A 21084-nucleotide genomic window follows, 5' to 3' on the forward strand; every position below is an offset into this window, starting at 1 on the left:
TAAATGAACCTGATTTCACTGGGCCTCTTCATCAGCAATCTCAGTTTTCTCAGCAAATTTCAAAAGCAGTTTTAAATCTTCAGTGTATGAAAAAGGATATAATTATAAGAAGGGTAATTAGCATTACGTATTTATATTCATTTGATCTTGGCAAAAACCAGAAAGGTAGTTATTATTCTATCTATTTTAGAAGTAGGTTCAAAGAAGGTAAGTAACTTGCTTGGATAGTAGCTGGGAGCGAGAGGGCTGGCATTTATGCCCAAGACCCCCTACTTCCTGGGCATCAGAAGCGTCTCTGCTTCTCGGTTGGGTAATTCTCTCTTCTCTGGAGGTTTCATTTATAAAGGGAGGGGAGGGGAAACAGTTGATCACTCAGAGCCTAACTGGAGAGGATAGAAAAGAACCCATGAATTCAGTTGCGCAGGGGATAATCTCTTCCTGGCAAGCCCCCAACTTCAGGATCCTGAGAAACTGGACGCAGAGACTAGGTAGAAATGATAAATCTTAAGCAGACCTCATCTATCAGTCAATCACAGAACCCGCTTCCATCAATCCCTAGAGCAGCCTCAGGCCCTTTTTCAATAAGTGCTGCGGGCAGCCATTACTGATCCATCAGACCTATTTGCCCCTTCTGCTGTCTGGTTATCAGGCTTCTCCTGCTCTCTGCCCTCCATGGGGTGCAACATCCAGTACCCGCTGAAGAGGATACCCTACCACCTTCATTTTCAAGGAGAGCTGGGAAGGCACGTCCTGTCCCTGCTGTCTCCCCTCCCCCAGCAGCCACCCCAGCCCAGCCTTCTGGCTGCAGCCCCCCCTCCTCCCTACGGCAGTCCAGCCAACTGCAGCGTCAGCTGTACCAGCATAGCAGGCTGCAGCTTGATTATGAAACCAGGGTGTCTCCAGGGGCTCTTAAGGTAAAAGGCTCCTGCAACTTCTGTCCTTCTGGAGCTCTTCAAGGCACCAAGCCATCTCTATCTTGAGCTCTACAAGATCAAAGCTGGTCAGAATTATTCATCAGGATGTAACTGGTGAACAGAGGCTACCTCTCCTGGGAATGTCCATTTCCACCATGATTCCTCCTTCTGGGTCTCAGATTTCCCTGGCTAGGAGGCCCTTTTTGTCCCAGGACCACAAAACCCTAGATGGCTCAACGTGGGAAGGACTCTAGAGATCATCTGGTCCACCCATCATTTTACAGAGAGGAAAACTGAGGCTTGGACAGACCCAGAGAGGGAACATGACCTACCAAGGGTACACAGCAAGCTAGTGTCAGAGCCAGGACAAGAACCTCAGTCCTGAGGGCTCTCAGCACAAAACCCCAACTGCTAGACTTCAGTCTTCCAGGTGCCATGCCTGGGTCATCCAGGTAGTGCCAGATTCCTGGCTGGGAATGTGAAAATGCGCCAGCCAGCCAGTGCCTCAGGGCGACCCGAGCCTGCATACCAGCTTTCTACCAGCTCTGCATAGCATGGCTGGATGGGGAAGGACAGGAGATGGGAAAGAGGCAGATTCAGTACAGGTACCATCAGAAAGATGGGATTAATCAGGGAACCCTTCGTGGAGGAGGGAAGACTTACACCCAAGGTTTGATAAAGACAAGCATGGACTAGAGGAGAGGAAGAGGGAGAGTGGTCCAAATGAGAGAAATGTTTGTCTAGATGCATGTGAAGCCTGATCTTGGCCTGTCCTACCTCCAAAGGGACCGTAAATGTACCCCATTACCAAATTTAGACCAGATGCCTTGTTTGGAGAGCAATATATCCACATTCAGTTCCCTCCAAGGTGAGGGGAGAGCTAACCTGGTTCCTTTGCCTCCTTGTTCCCCTCGCTGTGAACCAGAAGAAACCGCTGGGACATTTGGAATAGGGACAGAGCTGGGAGTTATAAAAGGACATCCGTAACATTTCTCCAGGGCTCTGGGTTCAGGACCAGGCTTCCCTGCCTGACAAAGCAAGTCCACACCAGCACTGTGCCCAGGGCTGAATCCTGGGATGCCAAGGGACCATCCCTTGTCATCTAGCAAAGCAGTCACCACCCTCACTGACCAAGGCCACCTCCACTCCCCTGCCACGCCGTACCCAGAATTCTCTGCGGCCCCCTCTCCTGGGAGTGGGGACTACTTCTACCCTCTTGGTCTAAACTCCTGCCCCAGCTCACATCTCTCCCTCCCTCTCTTTCTCTCCCAACATAAGCAGCAAACCCATCTTCAGAGCCGTGGAGATTGGCCCAGCCCAAGACCTGGATGTTGTCAAAATCACAGAGAACATGCAAGAGCTTCAGGTGCGAAACTCAAGCGGGTAAGTGAGAGGACACCTCTGGCCCACAAAGGCTCACATGTGGACGATGCCATCGGGGCTGCAGCCAGCCCACCCTGAACAGACTTAGCAAGGAAACTTAAGCCAGACAACAAAAAGAACTCCTGGCCAGGCAGACTGTCAGATACCAGAAGCTAGAGCATCACATTTCTGAGAGGTTTTCTGTATTGACTCTTTGTTTTAAGACAAGGGGCAGCTGGACAAAGTGTGCTGTCCACAAGCTGGTGGCCTTTCATCAGTCAAATAAGAAAACCAAATTTGTTTCCTGTGGCCTTATGTTCCCTATTAAGCCCAAGAGGCAAGGTTCCAAAGGCCACTTTGTCCTTCCTGCCTCTCATCCAGGCCAGAGTAAGCCCTCCCCACATTTCCAGCTCTCCAGAGGAGAAGCTGCTTGGCCTCTGTCAATGTACCATTCCCGTGCCTACCACCCCGAGTCAGAGCCGGGCATCTTCTACAGGAAAACTGTCACCCTGCAGCAGAGTGACTCAGAGAGGATGCTGGCTTCTTAGCATTCAGGGATGTTGCTGAGGGCTGCTTATTCATCAAAGAGTAAATCTTGAAAAGGATAGGAATAGGAGCAGAATGATCATTTGCCTGGAATTTCATCGAAATCCCATTCCTCTTCTGTTCGGAGAGCCCGCAGTACAGCAGACACTGCCCCAGCCTCTGCTCTCTTCCATCTCAGGCTGCCAAGAGCCCGGGGTGGGCTGTGACTCGGGCAGGGCCCAGCACATAGTAGATGCTTATCAGTAGTGCTGGAGAATCCAATCGCATTAAATCGCACTGAACTGGGTGCAAGCACGGTGTCTATACAGCCCCACCATTCAGGTTCCATACTTCCTGGCTCCTGGGAGGGGACTTTAATCAATAGTGCTGGGAGGCCTGAGTCCCTGCCTCCCAGCCAAGGGACAAGCAGAAATCACAGGACGCCTGTGTCTCCCTTCCAGCCCCTGTCTCTCAGGCTCCCTGGTTTCCCTGCAGTGCATTGGTGAGTACGCCCCATCTCTGAGGGTTTGGGTCCTGGGCCGGCAATAAGCAGGGAAGAAGAACTTCATCCTCATTCTTAAATCCCTCAGACTCCAGGTGTCACTCTGTTTTGTCCCAACCTTACTCCCTTGGCCCTGGGCTTGTAGGTAACGCTCCTTCAAGAGGTTGACAGTAAGAACTCCCTCTTACTGTCCACACACAGTCCCGCAACCTGGGCAGAGACCCAGTAGAGAGAGAGTAGGAAAACCGGAAAGGGCAGGACTGGGCTTCCACCCCCTCCCACCCCTGGCCAGGGCCCACATAACCTCCTTTGTCACAATCAGCTCATCTGTCCAAGATCTGATTACCCACACCCCATTTAGCAAAGATTCGTCGAATGTTACAGTGTATCAGCACTGCCAGGCCTCTGTCCTCAGGAGCTAATGGCTGAGCAAAGAGAGAGGTGCAAGGCCACGTGCAGGAAGTACCAAGCTGAGCAGTGGTCCCAGCTGACATGCTTCAGAGAGAGCTGCACCTGGGGTGGGGCGGGGGGAGGGTCAGGAGACCTGGGCACCAGGTCCACTGGCTTCCAGTGTGACCTTGAGTAATTCACCTGACCTCTCTGAAGTTCATCTTCCCAAGAAGCCCTTTAGTCCGACTACCCAAGAGGATCCCGGGAGACCCCCTAGCTCTGAGAGGAGATCAGAAGGCAAAACAAGCACTGTAGCCCTGCTCATCCCACCAGCCTCATGGGAGGACCGAGCAGAGCCTGGCAGGATGGCCAGAAACTGGGCCGCCTGAGAGGAGAAAGGTCATCCTCGCTGCCTTTGCAGTTTAACAGTGTATATGCTTCCTTGTGGGATGCTAAGACTCTTAGCCATTATCATGTGACCCCCACGATACCTAGTGAGTGAGGGCTGACCCATGGGGGCTGGTCAATGAATAAATGAATGAATGTTCACATCACTCGACGTGCTAAGCTGAACAACCCTGGAGTCACAAAGAGGCTTAAGCCACAGACCCTCCCTCGAGGAGCCTTCTGTCTCATCGAGAAGACAAAACCGAACCACGTCAACAAGAAAAGCTGGCCAACACCCAGGCAGGCTGTGGAAATGCCAAGAGAGGAAAATCCCCAGGGATTACGTGACCTGGAGGAGGTGCCCAGGCTAAACATCACAGAATGAACTGTAGGCTCCAGGAAGGGAGGGACCATGTCCATCTCTCTGTCTTGTCCACCACTCTCTTTCCAGCATCCTTGAGACACTGTAGGCACACAATTCATATTTGCTGAATGATCGGTGATCTAGATAAACAGGAGAGGAGACAGCATCTCAGGGACAGGCCCCTCCTGGAGCAAAAACAGAAAGACTTTTTAGGGAGCTAGCAGCAGATCGATTTGGCTAGACAGAAACTTTATATAAGGACAGCAGAAGGCTGCCAGAAGGGGAAGTTAAACTCTTCCCTACAGACAAAGGGGGATGCTGAGGGGCTCTGAGTGGGGGAGCGAGGTGACATGTAGAAAACAGTGTTTGGAATTAGATGGTATTTGAAAAGCCCCTGCCAGGCATAGGCCCAAAAAGGGTGGTAGCCTTTCCCCCTTAGAACCACCACTGTGGCAGCGACTGCCAGAAGGATTGGAGAGGCTGAGAACAGGACGGGGAGGTGGAACTGGAGGTTTTTTTAAGAGTTTGCGAGTCAGATGTGAGAGCCAGGAGAGTGGGATGTGAAAGAGGGAACAGGATGTCAAATTGGGAGACTCTCTCAGCAGGGGGAAGGGACTTGGAGAAAGGTGAGTTCAGGATGGGAAGATCCATTTCTGGAACTTTCTTCCCACTCTCCAATCCCAAAGCAGCCTGTGGGCGTCTGTTTGCTGTTACTCAGTGGGAGGGGCCGGGACACCCTTTTGGGCAGGACTTCCCTAATTCCGCGTCCCTGCTTGACGGTCACGACCGCTGGTACAACCCCGTGTTCACAGTATCAACTCCTAAACCCAAACAAAGCTGAACAAACAAAAAAAAGGAGAGGGAGATGGGGGGAAAGCCTGTGGTCTGGGACACTCAGTGTCTCCCTGTGAATAATTCAAAATTGGTGTGGTCCTCCCACCCCGACCCAGCCCCCGGTCCCAGTCCTAAGGGCCCTGCTCAGGATAGACCGGGGGCTCTGAGGGGAGGCGGTCCCCACTCGCAAGAGTCTGACTCCTGCTTTTTCCCTCCTTGCTACTGAGTCCAGCCTGCGGAAAGAGCCTGAAGGTCCCTCGGGTGGTGGGTGGGCAGACGGCCTCTGTGGATTCTTGGCCTTGGCAGGTCAGCATCCAGTATGACAAACAGCACATCTGTGGAGGGAGCATCCTGGACCCGCACTGGATCCTCACGGCAGCCCACTGCTTCCGGTAAGGCCCACACGAGGGCGCCTCGGGGGTCAAGCCACAGAGGGGCCTGAGTGCCTGGCTCCCCTGTCTCCCAACTTGTTTTCTGATGCCCTCCCCCACCCCACCCCTTCCCCTAAAGACCATACACCAGGGTGTGGCCACCCCAGTGAGACACTGGACATGATGTCCTTTGTTAGGCCTTGGGGGTCTGAGCAGAGCTGGTCACCAAGGCTGACCTCTTCCCTTCCAGGTGGGAAGCCACCAGGTACCCAGTGTCCTCACTCTACCCCCATATCATTCACTGCACAAAAGCTCTTCTCATCTGCCTGGAGTCCTAAGAACTCTCTCCCTTTTTGCCAGTCCTCCAGGAAGGGGTTCCGGGTCCAGAGTCACTGCCACTCCTTCATTATATTCAGAAACTTAAAAAAAAAAAAAAGGATAGATTCTCTTACAGGCCAGTAGAGACAGGACTGCCCATACCTCTGGGGAAAGACTGCTCCAGGTCCTCTTCACCTTCATTCATTCATTCATTCATTCATTCAACACCTATGAGTACCTACTAGGTACTATGTACCCTCATGCATTAGACTCCATCACTGCCTTGGAGGAGCACACGGTGTAGGCCTGTGATTTTTAACCTTTTTGGAGAATCTGACAAAAGCTATAAACCTTTCCCTGGAAAATCACTCCTGCACACTCAGCTGTGTCTGGTGTTGGGAGAAAGACAAGTGCAAGTACCACGTGAGTAGCAGAGCCAGTAAAAAGCATGGGAGGAGAGAGTGTCAGGACCCAGAGCTCAGGCACTGGGAACAGCCCCTTCCCCAGCCCTCCAGTTAGAAGTTTCTTTGGGAAGGTTTCACCAGGGAAAAGGATCAAATTCCCCTTTAGAATTTGACCTGTGGTAGGTGATTCCTCAGACTGCCCCTTCTCCACCACCCCTGCCCTCACCATCATTACCTCCCAAGGCAGGGGCAGCCAACACCCCACTCCCCAGGGCCCTGGGGACCCAGCCTCTGGCAAAGCCTCCTCATGCTTGGCTCAGTCTTGAACCGCACTGTCTCCGTCCCCAGGAAGCATCTCGATGTGTCCAGCTGGAAGGTGATGGCAGGCTCAGACAAACTGGGCAACTTCCCATCCCTGCCTGTGGCCAAGATCTTCATCATCGAGCCAAACATCACGTCCCGCAAAGAGCGGGACATGGCCCTCGTGAAGCTGCAGCTCCCACTCACGTTCTCCGGTGAGAGCTGGCACCTGGGCACCGAACTCCAACTCTGCCACTAGCTCATTCACTAAGCGGCCTTGGGCACATCTCTTCCCAAGACCTCAGTTTGCCTATTGTTTCTTGCAAATGTATCGGCCTAACATCATGGAAGCCATGAGGCCTCCCCGAGCTATCAGCTGACACCTGACCCCACCCCTGCCAGATTCTTCTGAGGTCTGTTTTCTCCCCGTGGAGCACCTCAAGTGAGAATCACAGATTCATCCAATCTTGGAGTTGTGAGGGACCTAAAAGATGACCTAATCCATCCTCCACCCCGACCAATGGCAAGAGCCTGCACGATCTCCCTGCCAAGGGGTCACTGGGCCCATTTGCTCTCCTCCAGGGGCAGGGACTCATTACTGTTAAGGCAGCCCATCTCTGTTCGATGACTCATGTTTACATTGGGTAGTATTTAGATCAGCCTTTCCAATGGTAGCTTCCACAGGACACTGGTCCCTTGGGTAAAAAAGGGTTCCATTCTCATATAAGTTTGGAAAACATTTTTGTACTATAGCTCTCTTCCTGGAGCACATTAGTATATCAATGATATGAGAAGTTTTTTAAATTTGTTTAACTCACATTTTCTAAACTTCTTTGACCACAGAACCTTTTTCTCATGCCACTTCTATTAACATCCCATGAAATGTACGTTACAGAAACCATGGTGCCAACATTTACAGAGGGCTTAGCTGCCAGGCTCTCCTGAACCTTGAGTCCCCTCTTCCTCTTTGCTCCTGGTAGACACAGTCAGGCCCATCTGCCTGCCCTTCTCTGATGAGGAGCTCCCTCCAGCCACCCCACTCTGGATCATCGGATGGGGCTATACAGCAGAGAACGGAGGTAAGTCCCAGGCTCAGGACCACAGGACTAAGTGAGCAGCTCCTGAAAGTGATGGGAAGGAGGACCATCCTTTAGAAAAACCTATCCTGGAGGTCCAAGCACCAAGGTACCAGGCAACCCAGAGAATATCCTGGGCTGGGGTTGAAGGCAAGAATGGGAATGTGAGTGTGTTTTCAACCTGCAGGGAAGATATCTGACATACTGCTGCAGGCATCTGTCCAGCTCATTGACAGCACTCGGTGCAATGCAGAGGATGCGTACCAGGGGGAGGTCACCAAGAAGATGCTGTGTGCAGGCATCCTGGAGGGCGGTGTGGACACCTGCCAGGTGGGGTCTCCAAGGATCACGAGGGAATTATAGAGATAGGGGGTGTCTGCCCTGAAGAAAAAGCTCAGAGGATGAATGCCCCCCATGAAGTCTGCATATGGTGGGCACTCACTATGTGATGAAGGGAGGAAGGAGGAGAGGGAGGGAAGGACTATAGTCAGATAAAGATATAAAGACAGATGGATGGATAGATAGATAGATAGATAGAAGCAGAAAGATTCCAAATGTATATTTCACATGCAAAGATGATACTACACTCCCCAACCGCTCTTTTTTTTTTTTTTTTTTTTGGTTATGTTGGGTCTTCATTGCTGTGTGCGGGCTTTCCCTAGTCGCGAAGACAGTGCGCGAACTTCTCATTGTCGTGGCTTCTCTTGTTGCAGAGAACGGGCTCTAGGCGCACGGGCTTCAGTAGTTGTGGCATGTGGGCTCAGTAGTCGTGGCTCGCGGGATCTAGAGCGAAGGCTCAGTAGTTGTGGTGCACGGGCTTAGTTGCTCTGCGGCATGCGGGATCTTCCACGACCAGGGCTCGAACTCGTGTCCCCTGTATGAGCAGGTGGATTCTTAACCACTGTGCCACCAGGGAAGTCCTCCCCACCCGCTCTTACTTCCCATCATTTAAAAGAGTATGAGCCCCTAGAGGGCAGGAACCCCAGGTCTGTTTTCTCTACAGCTGTCCTCAAGCTGCTGAACTACATTAGAGAAAACCCATCTTATACTGGATGAGCCCTGGTGCACCATCCCCTCAGCCCATCCCACTGGCCAATTCCTGAATATATTCTCACATACCCACCCAGAGGATTTTCTGGACCATTTTCATTCAAACCCCAAACCCTACTCCCACGCCCATTCTCAGTCATTTAATTCCTTCACTCGAGAGGCATCTCTTACTCTCTTGATGACTTGATGTCAGGTAAATGCTGAACTCTGGGGACATTGTCTTCCCTCAGGGAGCTCACAGTGGGCAGGGGGGTGAATAAACAGGCAGTTCAGTTATAGAGTTATCGGATTCTGAGGGAAGAAGCCCCAGGGGCTATAAGAGCTGGTAAGAAGGACACCCAAATAAGTGCACTTTTCACTATCTGACATTTCCTTGTCTGTTTTGTTGTTTGCTTATTTCCCCCTCACCCTCTCTCTCTCTGTCTCTGTCTCTCTTTCTCTCTCCTCTCTATCTCTCTCTCTCTCTGTTTCTCCACGTGATTCCAAGTTCCCTTAGGGCAGGGATCTTCTTTTCGTTGATTGAATCCCAATTGTCTAGAACAGTGGTTGACACGAAATAGGTCCTGAAGTGGTCCAATAAATCTGGGAACTACCAGGTTAAACAAAGATAATCACAGGGCTTCCCTGGTGGCTCAGTGGTTAAGAATCTGCCTGCCAATGCAGGGGACACAGGTTCGAGACCTGGTCCGGGAAGATCCCACATGCCACAGAGCAACTAAGCCCATGCGCCACAACTACTGAGCCTGCACTCTAGAGCCCGCGAGCCACAACTACTGAAGCCCACACACCTAGAGCCCGTGCTCCGCAATGAGAAGCCCACACACCACAACGAAGAGTAGCCCCCGCTCGCCGCAACTAGAGAAAGCCCGCACGCAGTAACGAAGACCCAACTCAGCCAAAAATTAATTAATTAATTAAAAAATAAATTAAAAAAAAACTCGACAGTGGTTTAAAAAAAAAGATAATCAGTCTCCCTTACCACAGAACCCCTTAGAACCCAAGCTGTGGATCTCCGAGAGAGGGCTAAGAGCACACCCACAACTTACTTGACCACAGAACACTTTTGCCCCAAAGGGAAGGGCATCACAGGATGCAAGAACAACAAGCACAAGGGGTGAGGGTGGAACAGCAGAGCGCGCTGGAGAGCAGGAAACAGATGGGCCAATGCAGAGAGGGGAGGAAGGAGAAGCCCACCCCTCCACCCCCGCCCTGCCTGCCCTCTCCAGTAACCCCTGCCTCCCACAGGGTGACAGCGGTGGGCCTCTGATGTATCGCTCTGACCAGTGGCAAGTAGTGGGCATCGTGAGCTGGGGCTATGGCTGTGGGGAGCCGAGCACCCCGGGAGTGTACACCAAGACCACAGCCTATCTCAACTGGATCTACAATGTCCGCAAGGTGAGCACGTTTGCTCTACCTCTTGTGCCCTCCCCTCCCTTCCTCTCCTCTGAGGGTACTAAACCATCCTTAGCGGCTTAATGCCTCTGAGATACCCCCTTACATCCCCAACCATCTCCTTTCCCAGCAAGTGACAACCTGGGATGCCACCATTATGAAATTCCTTAGATCTGAGATTCCCATTAAATACAAAGGGTATGGAACACAACCAGCTTTACCATTCTCTGTTCTCTGGCAGAAGGAGACTATCAGACATTTTCCAGAGAACTGATTCTGACAAGAAGGTGGGTGGAAAGTCCTCTAGAGGGTAGAGAGAGGAGCAAGAAGCTTCAGTAAAGGAGATTAATTTTGCATGCCACCATTTTGTCCATTTTCAAATCATCTGATTTCTTTGTTGGTCTCTTTTATTCTAGTCTGATCCATGATGCTGCTGCCCCCCTGCAGTGCTGGAAACTGCTTCCCCCCGCCCCACCTTGTCCACCTGGGCATCCCCCAGAAATCAGGCACAGAGCAAGAGCCCCCTTGGACACATATCTCTGCCCACACCCTCAGCATATCTTGGTACAGCAAAGGACCTCCATTCCTGTTAAGAGACCCCACAGCCCACAGGCACCCAGGAAGTCAGCAGCCCCAGCTCAGCTGCCTCTGATGCTCCCAGCATCCCAAGGTGGGAGAGGCACAGCCCACTGAACAAGCCAGCTTCCAGGCTGAGGTCCCAGAAGGCATTGCTAAGCCAGGAAAGAACTTTCTACTCTACTGAATGGAAACCGCTGCTCTTCTGAGAGCCCAGATCAATAATAGAAATCCTCAAAGGCCAAAAACATCAAAATAAAATAAAACAAAACCATCAGAATTGTGAGCTGAAACTAAGGTGGATATCTGGGAGCAATGGCTAACCAATATCTTTGGTTGCCCTGGGACACAGACCTACATTAAGGCTGAGATCAGAACTAAACCCAGACTCACTGCAGGTAGGGAAGCTGCACCTGGGATTCCCACATGGAACAGAGACCATTGAATGGGGTAAATGTGATCCCAGGTGGCAGATCTAATGAAGGATGAAAACATCCCACAGTTAGAGCCTCAGGATTCCCAGACAGAGATCCTCCAAACATGAGCTCACAAAGATTGGCCAACATTTTAAAAAATAAAAACCACCATGGTTTTCCGTTTTCAAAAACAGAAAATAGAACCTCAAGGACTTTAGGTGTTAGAATTATCTATAATAAGAACTAATAGAGTATTTCTATGTACTGTACACGATTCTAAGTGCCTCATCATGTATGGATTCACTTAATACTCACACAAACCTATGAGATAGGTACTGTTCTTATCCCCATTTTAAGGATAAGAAAACTAAGCAAAATGAGATTTAGGACCTTGCCTGAGGTTACATACTGGTAAGTTGAACATGAGCATTCTGACTCCAGAGTTCATGCTATAAACTACCACACATTCACATTGTTGTACATCCGTCACCACCATTCATCTCCAGAATAGTTTTCACCTAGCCAAACTGACACTCTGTACCTATTAAATAATAACCCTATTTCTCCCATACCCCAGCCTCTGGCTGTCGCCATTCTACTTTCCGTCTCTACAAATCTGACTACTCATATAAGTGGAATCATATAGTATTTACCTTTTTGTGCCTGGCTTATTTCATTTTTCAGTTTCAGTTTTTAGCAGAAAGAGATAGGAAGACTTTAAAATATGAAAACAAGGCTATGAATAATGGAGGCTAGAATGATAAGGTCTAATATATCCAGTTAGAGCCCCAGAGAGAGAGAACAGAAAGAATGAAAGGGAAACGATATCCCAAAACTTAACAGCTGAGAATACCCAGAACTAGTTAAAGGCAAGAATCCACAGATACAGCATATGCCACCATAGTGTATACCCATACAACCAAGGTTAATGTAAATCTTCACCTAGGCATATTATAGTGAGTCTTCATAACACCAAAGATGAAAAGAAACACTTGAAAGCAGCTAGAGAAGAAACCCAGACCCCTTACAATACCACAATTGTACCACAGTCAGACTAACAGCAGACTTCCCCACAGCATAAAAAAGATAGAAGACAGTGGATTTGTATCTTCAGTGTGCCAAGAGATAACAGTCAGCCAAGAATTGTGAATACTACAAAACTATCTTTCAAGAAAAAGAAAGGTATTTTTAGGAAAACAAAACTGAGAGTTTATTAGCAACAATGTTCCTTCTCTAAAGGAACATTTAAAGTATATACTTTAGGGAGAGGGAAAATGAGGCTAAAAAGAAAAACTGAAAGGGTGAGCTGTGACAGGGCGAGAGAGAATCATGGACATATACACACTAACAAACGTAGTAAGGTAGATAGCTAGTGGGAAGCAGCCGCATGGCACAGGGATATCGGCTCGGTGCTTTGTGACAGCCTGGAGGGGTGGGATAGGGAGGGTGGGAGGGAGGGAGACGCAAGAGGGAAGACATAGGGGAACATATGTTTATGTATGACTGATTCACTTTGTTATAAAGCAGAAACTAACACACCATTGTAAAGCAATTATACCCCAATAAAGATGTTAAAAAAAAAAAAAAAGAAAAGAAAAACTGAGATGCAAGAAGGAATAGTAAAGAATGCAACTGGTAAAAATCTAAACAAATTTTGTCAACATAAAATAACAATAACATCTATTTTGTGGGTTAATTTTTTTAAGTCTAATCAAAATACAGAATAACAATAGCGTGTAAGTCAGGAGAGACTAGTTGGAGTTAAAATACTCTAAAGTTCTTAACTTTTCTCAAGAGGGGGTTTTAAATATTGATTAAAGTTATGATACATAAAGTATATGTATTATATTCTGTTGGGCTGCATCCTGCAGGCCTACGAGGCCTGTACTTGCCCAGTTTTAAGACCAAAGAAAGAGCCCAGAGTCGGTGACGGAGACATTAACGGTTTAATGGATGGGGGAGCTAACACGTCTGAAGCAAAGTCCCGGAGCAACACCCCACTGTGTGCAGCACATGGCAGGCAGGACATGGCAGCAGGCCTTGCCCCCGGGGGGAGGGGAAATCGCCAGTTATAGGGGGAATTGAGGTCAGATTGGTGCATTAGTTACCAGGGAAACCACCCGAAGCGCACAACCCTCACCACCCCTTTGGATAAGAACAATTACTAGCTGGGGTCTGGGGCAAGTATGTAGGAAGGTCAGTCATGTGAGCAGGGTATAAGTGAAGCAGGCACTGGTCGGGCAAGGGATGTACAGAGAGCAAGAGAACAGCCATCTTGAGTGGCTTGACCATACATATTCTAAGCGGGCAAAAGAGTAACCACCAAAAGAATGGAAATCAAGTTTTTAACTTCAAAACAAGAAATAGATTAAGGAAAAATAATCAAAATATCAAACAATCTCAAAAGAAAGGAGGAGAGCTAAAAGGAAGGGAAGCATAGAAAACGGAACAAATAAAATATACAAAATAGGATGCTAAAAACAAAAATATCAATAATTACAATAAATGTTAAAGTCACCAACTAATACATAAAGATAGGCAAAATGGATAAAAATATAAAATCAAGCTACATGTTATTTATAAAAGACACACCCAGAATGTTAGGTTACAGACCATTAAAACCAAAAAGATGAAAAAAGACATAGAAAATAAGCTCATAACCAAATTTAAGCTGGGGAAGCTATATAGTATTTTTTAAAAATAGGGATTTAGGACAAAAAGAAAAAACTATTTTTAGGATAAAGAGAGTCACTACATAGTCATAAAAGCTTCAATTTTCACAGGAAGGTATAGTAAGTTAAAACTTGTAAACAAAAAGAAATGAAAAAAAACAACAATGCAATCCCTTTGTCACCACAGGAGTTACCTATCACACCAAGTCTTTATTCTGAAATGATATTTAAAGAGAAAAAATTAAGCATTACTCTGCTTTGCCGTAGAAATCTACTTCCAGGTAACAAGATGGCTCAAGGTGGTGAGCGAAAGCTCTTCTTTACAGAAAAATATAGCTAATTGATATAGATGAATGATAGAAAATCATTTTTTGCATCTTCTAACGAAATAATTCACTCAAGCAAGGATCAATGGATGCTAAAACCATTAAGTGAAAGGTTGATGGAGAACAGGATATTTGCATAATGCCCAAGTATCACCCTCGTGGATTCCTTGCTAATCTCAAGAGGAAAACTTAACTTTAAAATCAAGGGATCAGGCTGTCATCACCTACGCACTAACAGTGGAATAACCAGATATTATGTGCCTACCGACGTGAAGATGAAGTACACCTCATGTTGCATCACTTAAAGGCAACTTATCAAACATGCTTAACCCAAAAGTTTACATCTAATTTCCAGTTTATAGGAAATATAAGAATTAGAGGAATAAGTTAAATGACACCATTTGGAAGCTAACAGACAAAACCAGAAGGTGGGACATTCTATCGACTTAAGAGGGTAACAACCAAATACAGGGTGCGGACCTTGACTGGATCCTGACTTGAACCAATTAGCAGGAAAAGACATTTGAGCTAAGGGCTAACTGGGGAGATATGAATACGATTTGGGTATTGGATGACAACAAGGAACTGTGAATTTCATTATAATACTATACTTGGGGCTTCCCTGGTGGCGCAGTGATTGAGAGTCCACCTGCTGATGCAGGGGATGGGGGTTCATGCCTCGGTCCGGGAAGATCTCACATGCCGCGGAGCGGCTGGGCCCGTGAGCCATGGCCGCTGAGCCTGCGCGTCCGGAGCCTGTGCTCCGCAATGGGAGAGGCCACAACTGTGAGAGGCCCGCGTACCACAAAAAATAAATAAATAAATAAAAATAAATACTATACTTAAGAAAAAATATCCTTAATTTTTAGAGATGCATGCAGAAGTATTTGGAGTAAAATAACACAAGTTATAGTTCAGAAAAGAAAAAACAGTTGAGCGGGAAGACGGCAGAAGAGTAAGATGCGGAGATCACCTTCCTCCCCACAGATACACCAGAAATACATCCACAAGTGGAACAACTACAGAACACCTACTGAACGCCGGCAGAAGACCTCAGACCTCCCAAAAGGCAAGAAACTCCCCATGTACCTGGCTGGGTAGGGCAAAAGAATAAACAGAGGCAAAAGGATAGGGACGGGACCTGCACCAGTGGGAGGGAGCTGTGAAGGAGGAGAGGTTTCCACACACTAGGAAGCCCCTTCTCGGGCGGAGACTACGGGTGGCGGAGGGGGAAAGCTTCGGAGCCGCGGAGCACAGCAACAGGGTTGCGGAGGGCAAAGCGGAGAGATTCCCGCACAGAGGATCAGGGCCGACCGGCACTCACCAGCCCGAGAGGCTTGTCTGGTCCCCCGCCGGGGTGGGCAGGGCTGGGAGCGGAGGCTCGGGCTTCCGTCGAGCTCCTCCGGGAGAGGACTAGGGTTGGCGGCGTGAACACGACCTGCAGGGGATTAGTGCGCCATGGTTAGCCGGGAGGGATTCCGGGGAAAAGTCTGGACCTGCCGAAGAGGCAAGAGACTTTTTCTTCCCTCTTTGTTTCCTGGTGCGTGAGGAGAGGGGATTAAGAGCGCTGCTTAAAAGAGCTCCAGAAACGGCCGCGAGCCGCAGCTAAAAGCGCGGACCCCAGAGACGGGCATGAGACGCTAAGGCTGCTGCTGCCGCCACCAAGAAGCCTGTGTGCGAGCACAGGTCACTATCCACACCCCCCTTCCGGGGAGCCTGTGCAGCCCGCCACTGCCAGGGTCCCGGGATCCAGAGACAACTTACCCGGGAGAACGCACGGCGCCCTCAGGCTGGTGCAACGTCTCGCCGGCCTCTGCCGCCGCAGGCCCGCCCCGCACTCCGTGCCCCTCCCTCCACTCGGCCTGAGTGCGCCAGAGCCGCCGAATCAGCGGCTCCTTTAACCCCGTCCTGTCTGAGCGAAGAACAGACGCCCTCCAGTGACGTACACGCAGAGGCGGGGCCGAATCCAAAGCTGAGCCCCGGGAGCTGTGAGAACAACGAAGAGAAAGGGAAATCCCTCCCAGCAGCCTCAGAAGCAGCTGATTAAAGCTCCACAATCAACTTGATGTACCTGCCATCTGTGGAATACATGAACAGACAACGAATCATCCCAAATTAAGAAAGTGGAAGTTGAGAGCAACATTTATGATTTTCACCCCTTTTCCTCTTTTTGTGAGTGTGTATGTGTATGATTCTGTGTGAGATTTTGTCTGCATAGCTTTTCTTCCACCATTTGTCCTAGGGTTCTACCGTCCGTTTTTTTTTTTTAATTTTTTTTCTTTTTTTCTCTTAATAATTATTTTTTATTTTAATAACTTTATTATATTTTATCTTACTTTATTTTATTTTATTTTATCTTCTTTCTTTTTTCCTTCCTTCCCTCCTTCCTTCCTCCCTCCCTCCCTCCCTCCCTCCTTTCTTTCTTTCTTCCTTTCTTTCTTTCTTTCTTTCTACTTCTACTAATTCTTTCTTTCTAATTTTTCCTCCCTTTTATTCTGAGCCGTGTGGATGAAAGGCTCTTGGTGTTGCAGCCAGGAGTCAGTGCTGTACCTCTGAGGTGGGAGAGCCAACTTCAGGACACTGGTCCACAAGAGACCTCCCAGCTCCACATAATATCAAACGGTGAAAATCTCCCAGAGATCTCCATCTTAACACCAGCACCCAGCTTCACTCAACGACGAGCAAGCTACAGTGCTGGACATCCTATGCCAAACAACTAGCAAGACAGGAACACAAACCCACCCATTAGCAGAGAGGCTGCCTAAAATCATAATAAGGCCACAGACACCCCAAAACACACCTCCAGACGTGGACCTGCCCACCAAAAAGACAAGATCCAGCTTCATCCACCAGAACACAGGCACTAGTCCCCTCCACCAGGAAGCCTACACAGCCCACTGAACCAACCTTAGCCACTGGGGACAGAAACCAAAAACAACGGGAACTACGAACCTGCTGCCTGCAAAAAGGAGACCCCAAACACAGTAAGATAAGCAAAATGAAAAGACAGAAAAACACACAGCAAATGAAGGAGCAAGGTAAAAACCCACCAGACCTAACAAATGAAGAGTAAATAGGCAGTCTACCTGAAAAAGAATTCAGAATAATGATAGTAAATATGATCCAAAATCTTGGAAATAGAATAGACAAAATGCAAGAAACATTTAACAAGGACCTAGAAGAACTAAGATGAAACAAACAATGATGAACAACACAATAAATGAAATGAAAAATACTCTAGATGGGATCAATAGCAGAATAACTGAGGCAGAAGAACGGATAAGTGACCTGGAAGAAAAAATAGTGGAGATAACTACTGCAGAGCAGAATAAAGAAAAAAGAATGAAAAGAACTGAGGACAGTCTCAGAGACCTCTGGGACAACATTAAACGCACCAACATTCCAATTATAGGGGTTCCAGAAGAAGAAGAGAAAGAGAAAGGGACTGAGAAAATATTTGAAGAGATTATAGTTGAAAACTTCCCTAATATGGGAAAGGAAATAGTTAATCAAGTCCAGGAAGCACAGAGAGTCCCATACAGGATAAATCCAAGGAGAAATATGCCAAGACATATATTAATCAAACTGTCAAAAATTAAATACAAAGAAAACATATTAAAAGCAGCAAGGAAAAAACAACAAATAACACACAAGGGAATCCCCATAAGGTTAACAGCTGATCTTTCAGCAGAAACTCTGCAAGCCAAAAGGGACTGGCAGGACATATTTAAAGTGATGAAGGAGAAAAACCTGCAACCAAGATTACTCTACCCAGCAAGGATCTCATTCAGATTTGATGGAGAAATTAAAACCTTTACAGACAAGCAAAAGCTGAGAGAGTTCAGCACCATCAAACCAGCTTTACAACAGCGGCTAAAGGAACTTCTCTACACAAGAAACACAAGAGAAGGAAAAGACCTGCAATAACGAACCCAAAACAATTAAGAAAATGGGAATACAAACATACATATCGATAATCACCTTAAATGTAAATAAACTAAATGCTCCCACAAAAAGACACAGATTAGCTGAATGGATACAAAAACAAAACCCATATATTTGCTGTCAACAAGAGACCCACTTCAGACCTAGAGACACATACAGACTGAAAGTAAGGGGATGGAAAAAGATATTTCATGCAAATGGAAACCAAAAGAAAGCTGGAGTAGCAATTCTCATATCAGACAAAATAGACTTTAAAATAAAGACTATTAGAAGAGACAAAGAAGGACACTACATAATGATCAAGGGATCGATCCAAGAAGAAGATATAACAATTGTAAATATTTATGGACCCAACATAGGAGCACCTCAATACATAAGGCAAATACTAACAGCCATAAAAGGGGAAATTGACAGTAACACATTCATAGTAGGGGACTTTAACACCCCACTTTCACCAATGGACAGATCATCCAAAATGAAAATAAATAAGGAAACACAAGCTTTAAATGATACATTAAACAAGATGGACTTAATTGATATTTATAGGACATTCCATCCAAAAACAACAGAATACACATTTTTCTCAAGTGCTCATGCAACATTCTCCAGTATAGATCATATCTTGGGTCACAAATCAAGCCTTGGTAAATTTGAGAAAATTGAAATTATTTCAAGTATCTTTTCCGACCACGTTATGAGACTAGATATCAATTACAGGAAAAGATCTGTAAAAAATACAAACACATGGAGGCTAAACAATACACTACTTAATAACGAAGTGATCACTGAAGAAATCAAAGAGGAAATAAAAAAATACCTAGAAACAAATGACAATGGAGACACAACAACCCAAAATCTATGAGATGCAGCAAAAGCAGTTCTAAGAGGGAAGTTTATAGCAATACAATCCTACCTTAAGAAACAGGAAACATCTCGAATAAACAACCTAACCTTGCACCTAAAGCAATTAGAGAAAGAAGAACAAAAATCCCAAAGTTAGCAGAAGGAAAGAAATCATAAAAATCAGATCAGAAATAAATGAAAAAGAAATGAAGGAAACGATAGCAAAGATCAATAAAACTAAAAGCTGGTTCTTTGAGAAGATAAACAAAATTGATAAACCATTAGCCAGACTCATCAAGAAAAAAAGGGAGAAGACTCAAATCAATAGAATTAGAAATGAAAAAGAGAATCGCTTCTCGGCCTTTTGGCTAAGATCAAATGTAGAAATGAAAAAGAAGAAGTAACAACTGACACTGCAGAAATACAAAAGATCATGGGAGATTACTACAAGCAACTCTATGCCAATAAAATGGACAACCTGGAAGAAATGGACAAATTCTTAGAAATGCACAACCTGCCAAGACTGAATCAGGAAGAAATAGAAAATATGAACAGACCAATCACAAGCACTGAAATTGAAATGGTGATTAAAAATCTTCCAACAAACAAAAGCCCAGGACCAGATGGCTTCACAGGCGAATTCTATCAAACATTTAGAGAAGAGCTAACACCTATCTTTCTCAACCTCTTCCAAAATATAGCAGAGGGAGGAACACTCCCAAACTCATTCTACAAGGCCACCATCACCCTGATACCAAAACCAGACAAGGATGTCAGAAAGAAAACTACAGGCCAATATCACTTATGAACATAGAGGCAAAAATCCTCAACAAAATACTAGCAAACAGAATCCAACAGCACATTAAACGGATCATACACCATGATCAAGTGGGGTTTATTCCAGGAACGTAAGGATTCTTCAATATACGCAAATCAATCAATGTGATACACCATATTAACAAATTGAAGGAGAAAAACCATATGATCATCTCAATAGATGCAGAGAAAGCTTTCGACAAAACTCAACACCCATTTATTATAAAAACCCTGCAGAAAGTAGGCATAGAGGGAACTTTCCTCAACATAATAAAGGCCATATATGACAAACCCACAGCCAACATCGTCCTCAATGGTGAAAAACTGAAAGCATTTCCACTAAGATCAGGAACAAGACAAGATTTCCCACTCTCACCACTCTTATTCAACATAGTTTTGGAAGTTTTAGCCACAGCAATCAGAGAAGAAAAGGAAATAAAAGGAATCCAAATCGGAAAAGAAGAAGTAAAGCTGTCACTGTTTGCAGATGACATGATACTATACATAGAGAATCCTAAAGATGCTACCAGAAAACTACTAGAGGTAATCAATGAATTTGGTAAAGTAGCAGGATACAAAATTAATGCACAGAAATCTCTTGCATCCCTATACACTAATGATGAAAAATCTGAAAGTGAAATCAAGAAAACACTCCCATTTACCATTGCAACAAAAAGAATAAAATACCTAGGAATAAACCTACCTAAGGAGACAAAAGACCTGTATGCAGAAAATTATAAGACACTGATGAAAGAAATTAAAGGTGATACAAATAGATGGAGAGATATACCATGTTCTTGGATTGGAAGAGTCAACATTGTGAAAATGACTCTACTACCCAAAGCAATCTACAGATTCACTGCAATCCCTATCAAACCACCACTGGCATTTTTCACAGAACTAGAACAAAAAATTTTGCAATTTGTATGGAAACACAAAAGACCCCAAATAGGCAAAGCAATCTTGAGAACAAATAACAGAGCTGGAGGAATAGGCTTCTGGACTTCAGACTATGCTACAAAGCTACAGTAATCAAGACAGTATGGTACTGGCACAAAAACAGAAGGATAGATCAATGGAACAGGATAGAAAGCCCAGAGATGAGATAAACGCACACACATATGGTCACCTTATCTTTGATAAAGGAGGCAGGAATGTACAGTGGAGAAAGGACAGCCTCTTCAATAAGTGGTGCTGGGAAAACTGGACAGGTACATGTAAAAGTATGAGATTAGATCACTCCCTAACACTATACACAAAAATAAGCTCAAAATGGATTAAAGACCTAAATGTAAGGCCAG

At 46.4% G+C, this 21084-nt stretch overlaps 2 protein-coding genes across 5 annotated transcripts in view; one reads left to right on the forward strand and one right to left on the reverse strand.

The window, feature by feature from the left end:
* Positions 1-11757, forward strand: part of TMPRSS4 (transmembrane serine protease 4) — a 39179-nt gene extending 27422 nt beyond the window's left edge. For 3 of the 4 annotated variants that reach the window (XM_060160472.1, XM_060160475.1, XM_060160476.1), the window contains 8 exons: positions 2193-2297; positions 3263-3303; positions 5511-5670; positions 6720-6886; positions 7652-7750; positions 7935-8077; positions 10043-10192; positions 10606-11757. In XM_060160472.1, the coding sequence (XP_060016455.1) occupies positions 2193-2297; positions 3263-3303; positions 5511-5670; positions 6720-6886; positions 7652-7750; positions 7935-8077; positions 10043-10192; positions 10606-10617 (877 nt within the window). In that variant the 3' untranslated portion in view covers positions 10618-11757. The remainder of the gene's footprint in view (positions 1-2192; positions 2298-3262; positions 3304-5510; positions 5671-6719; positions 6887-7651; positions 7751-7934; positions 8078-10042; positions 10193-10605) is intronic. The other variant, XM_060160473.1, reaches the window with a different exon arrangement.
* SMIM35 (small integral membrane protein 35) overlaps positions 1-21084 on the reverse strand; it is a 115123-nt gene that overhangs the window by 84033 nt on the left and 10006 nt on the right. The window contains 1 exon segment of the mRNA XM_060160893.1: positions 15504-15617. Within this exon segment, the coding sequence (XP_060016876.1) occupies positions 15504-15617 (114 nt within the window).

Source organism: Lagenorhynchus albirostris, chromosome 9, assembly GCF_949774975.1.
Source record: "Lagenorhynchus albirostris chromosome 9, mLagAlb1.1, whole genome shotgun sequence".
Taxonomy (NCBI): Eukaryota; Metazoa; Chordata; class Mammalia; order Artiodactyla; family Delphinidae; genus Lagenorhynchus; species Lagenorhynchus albirostris.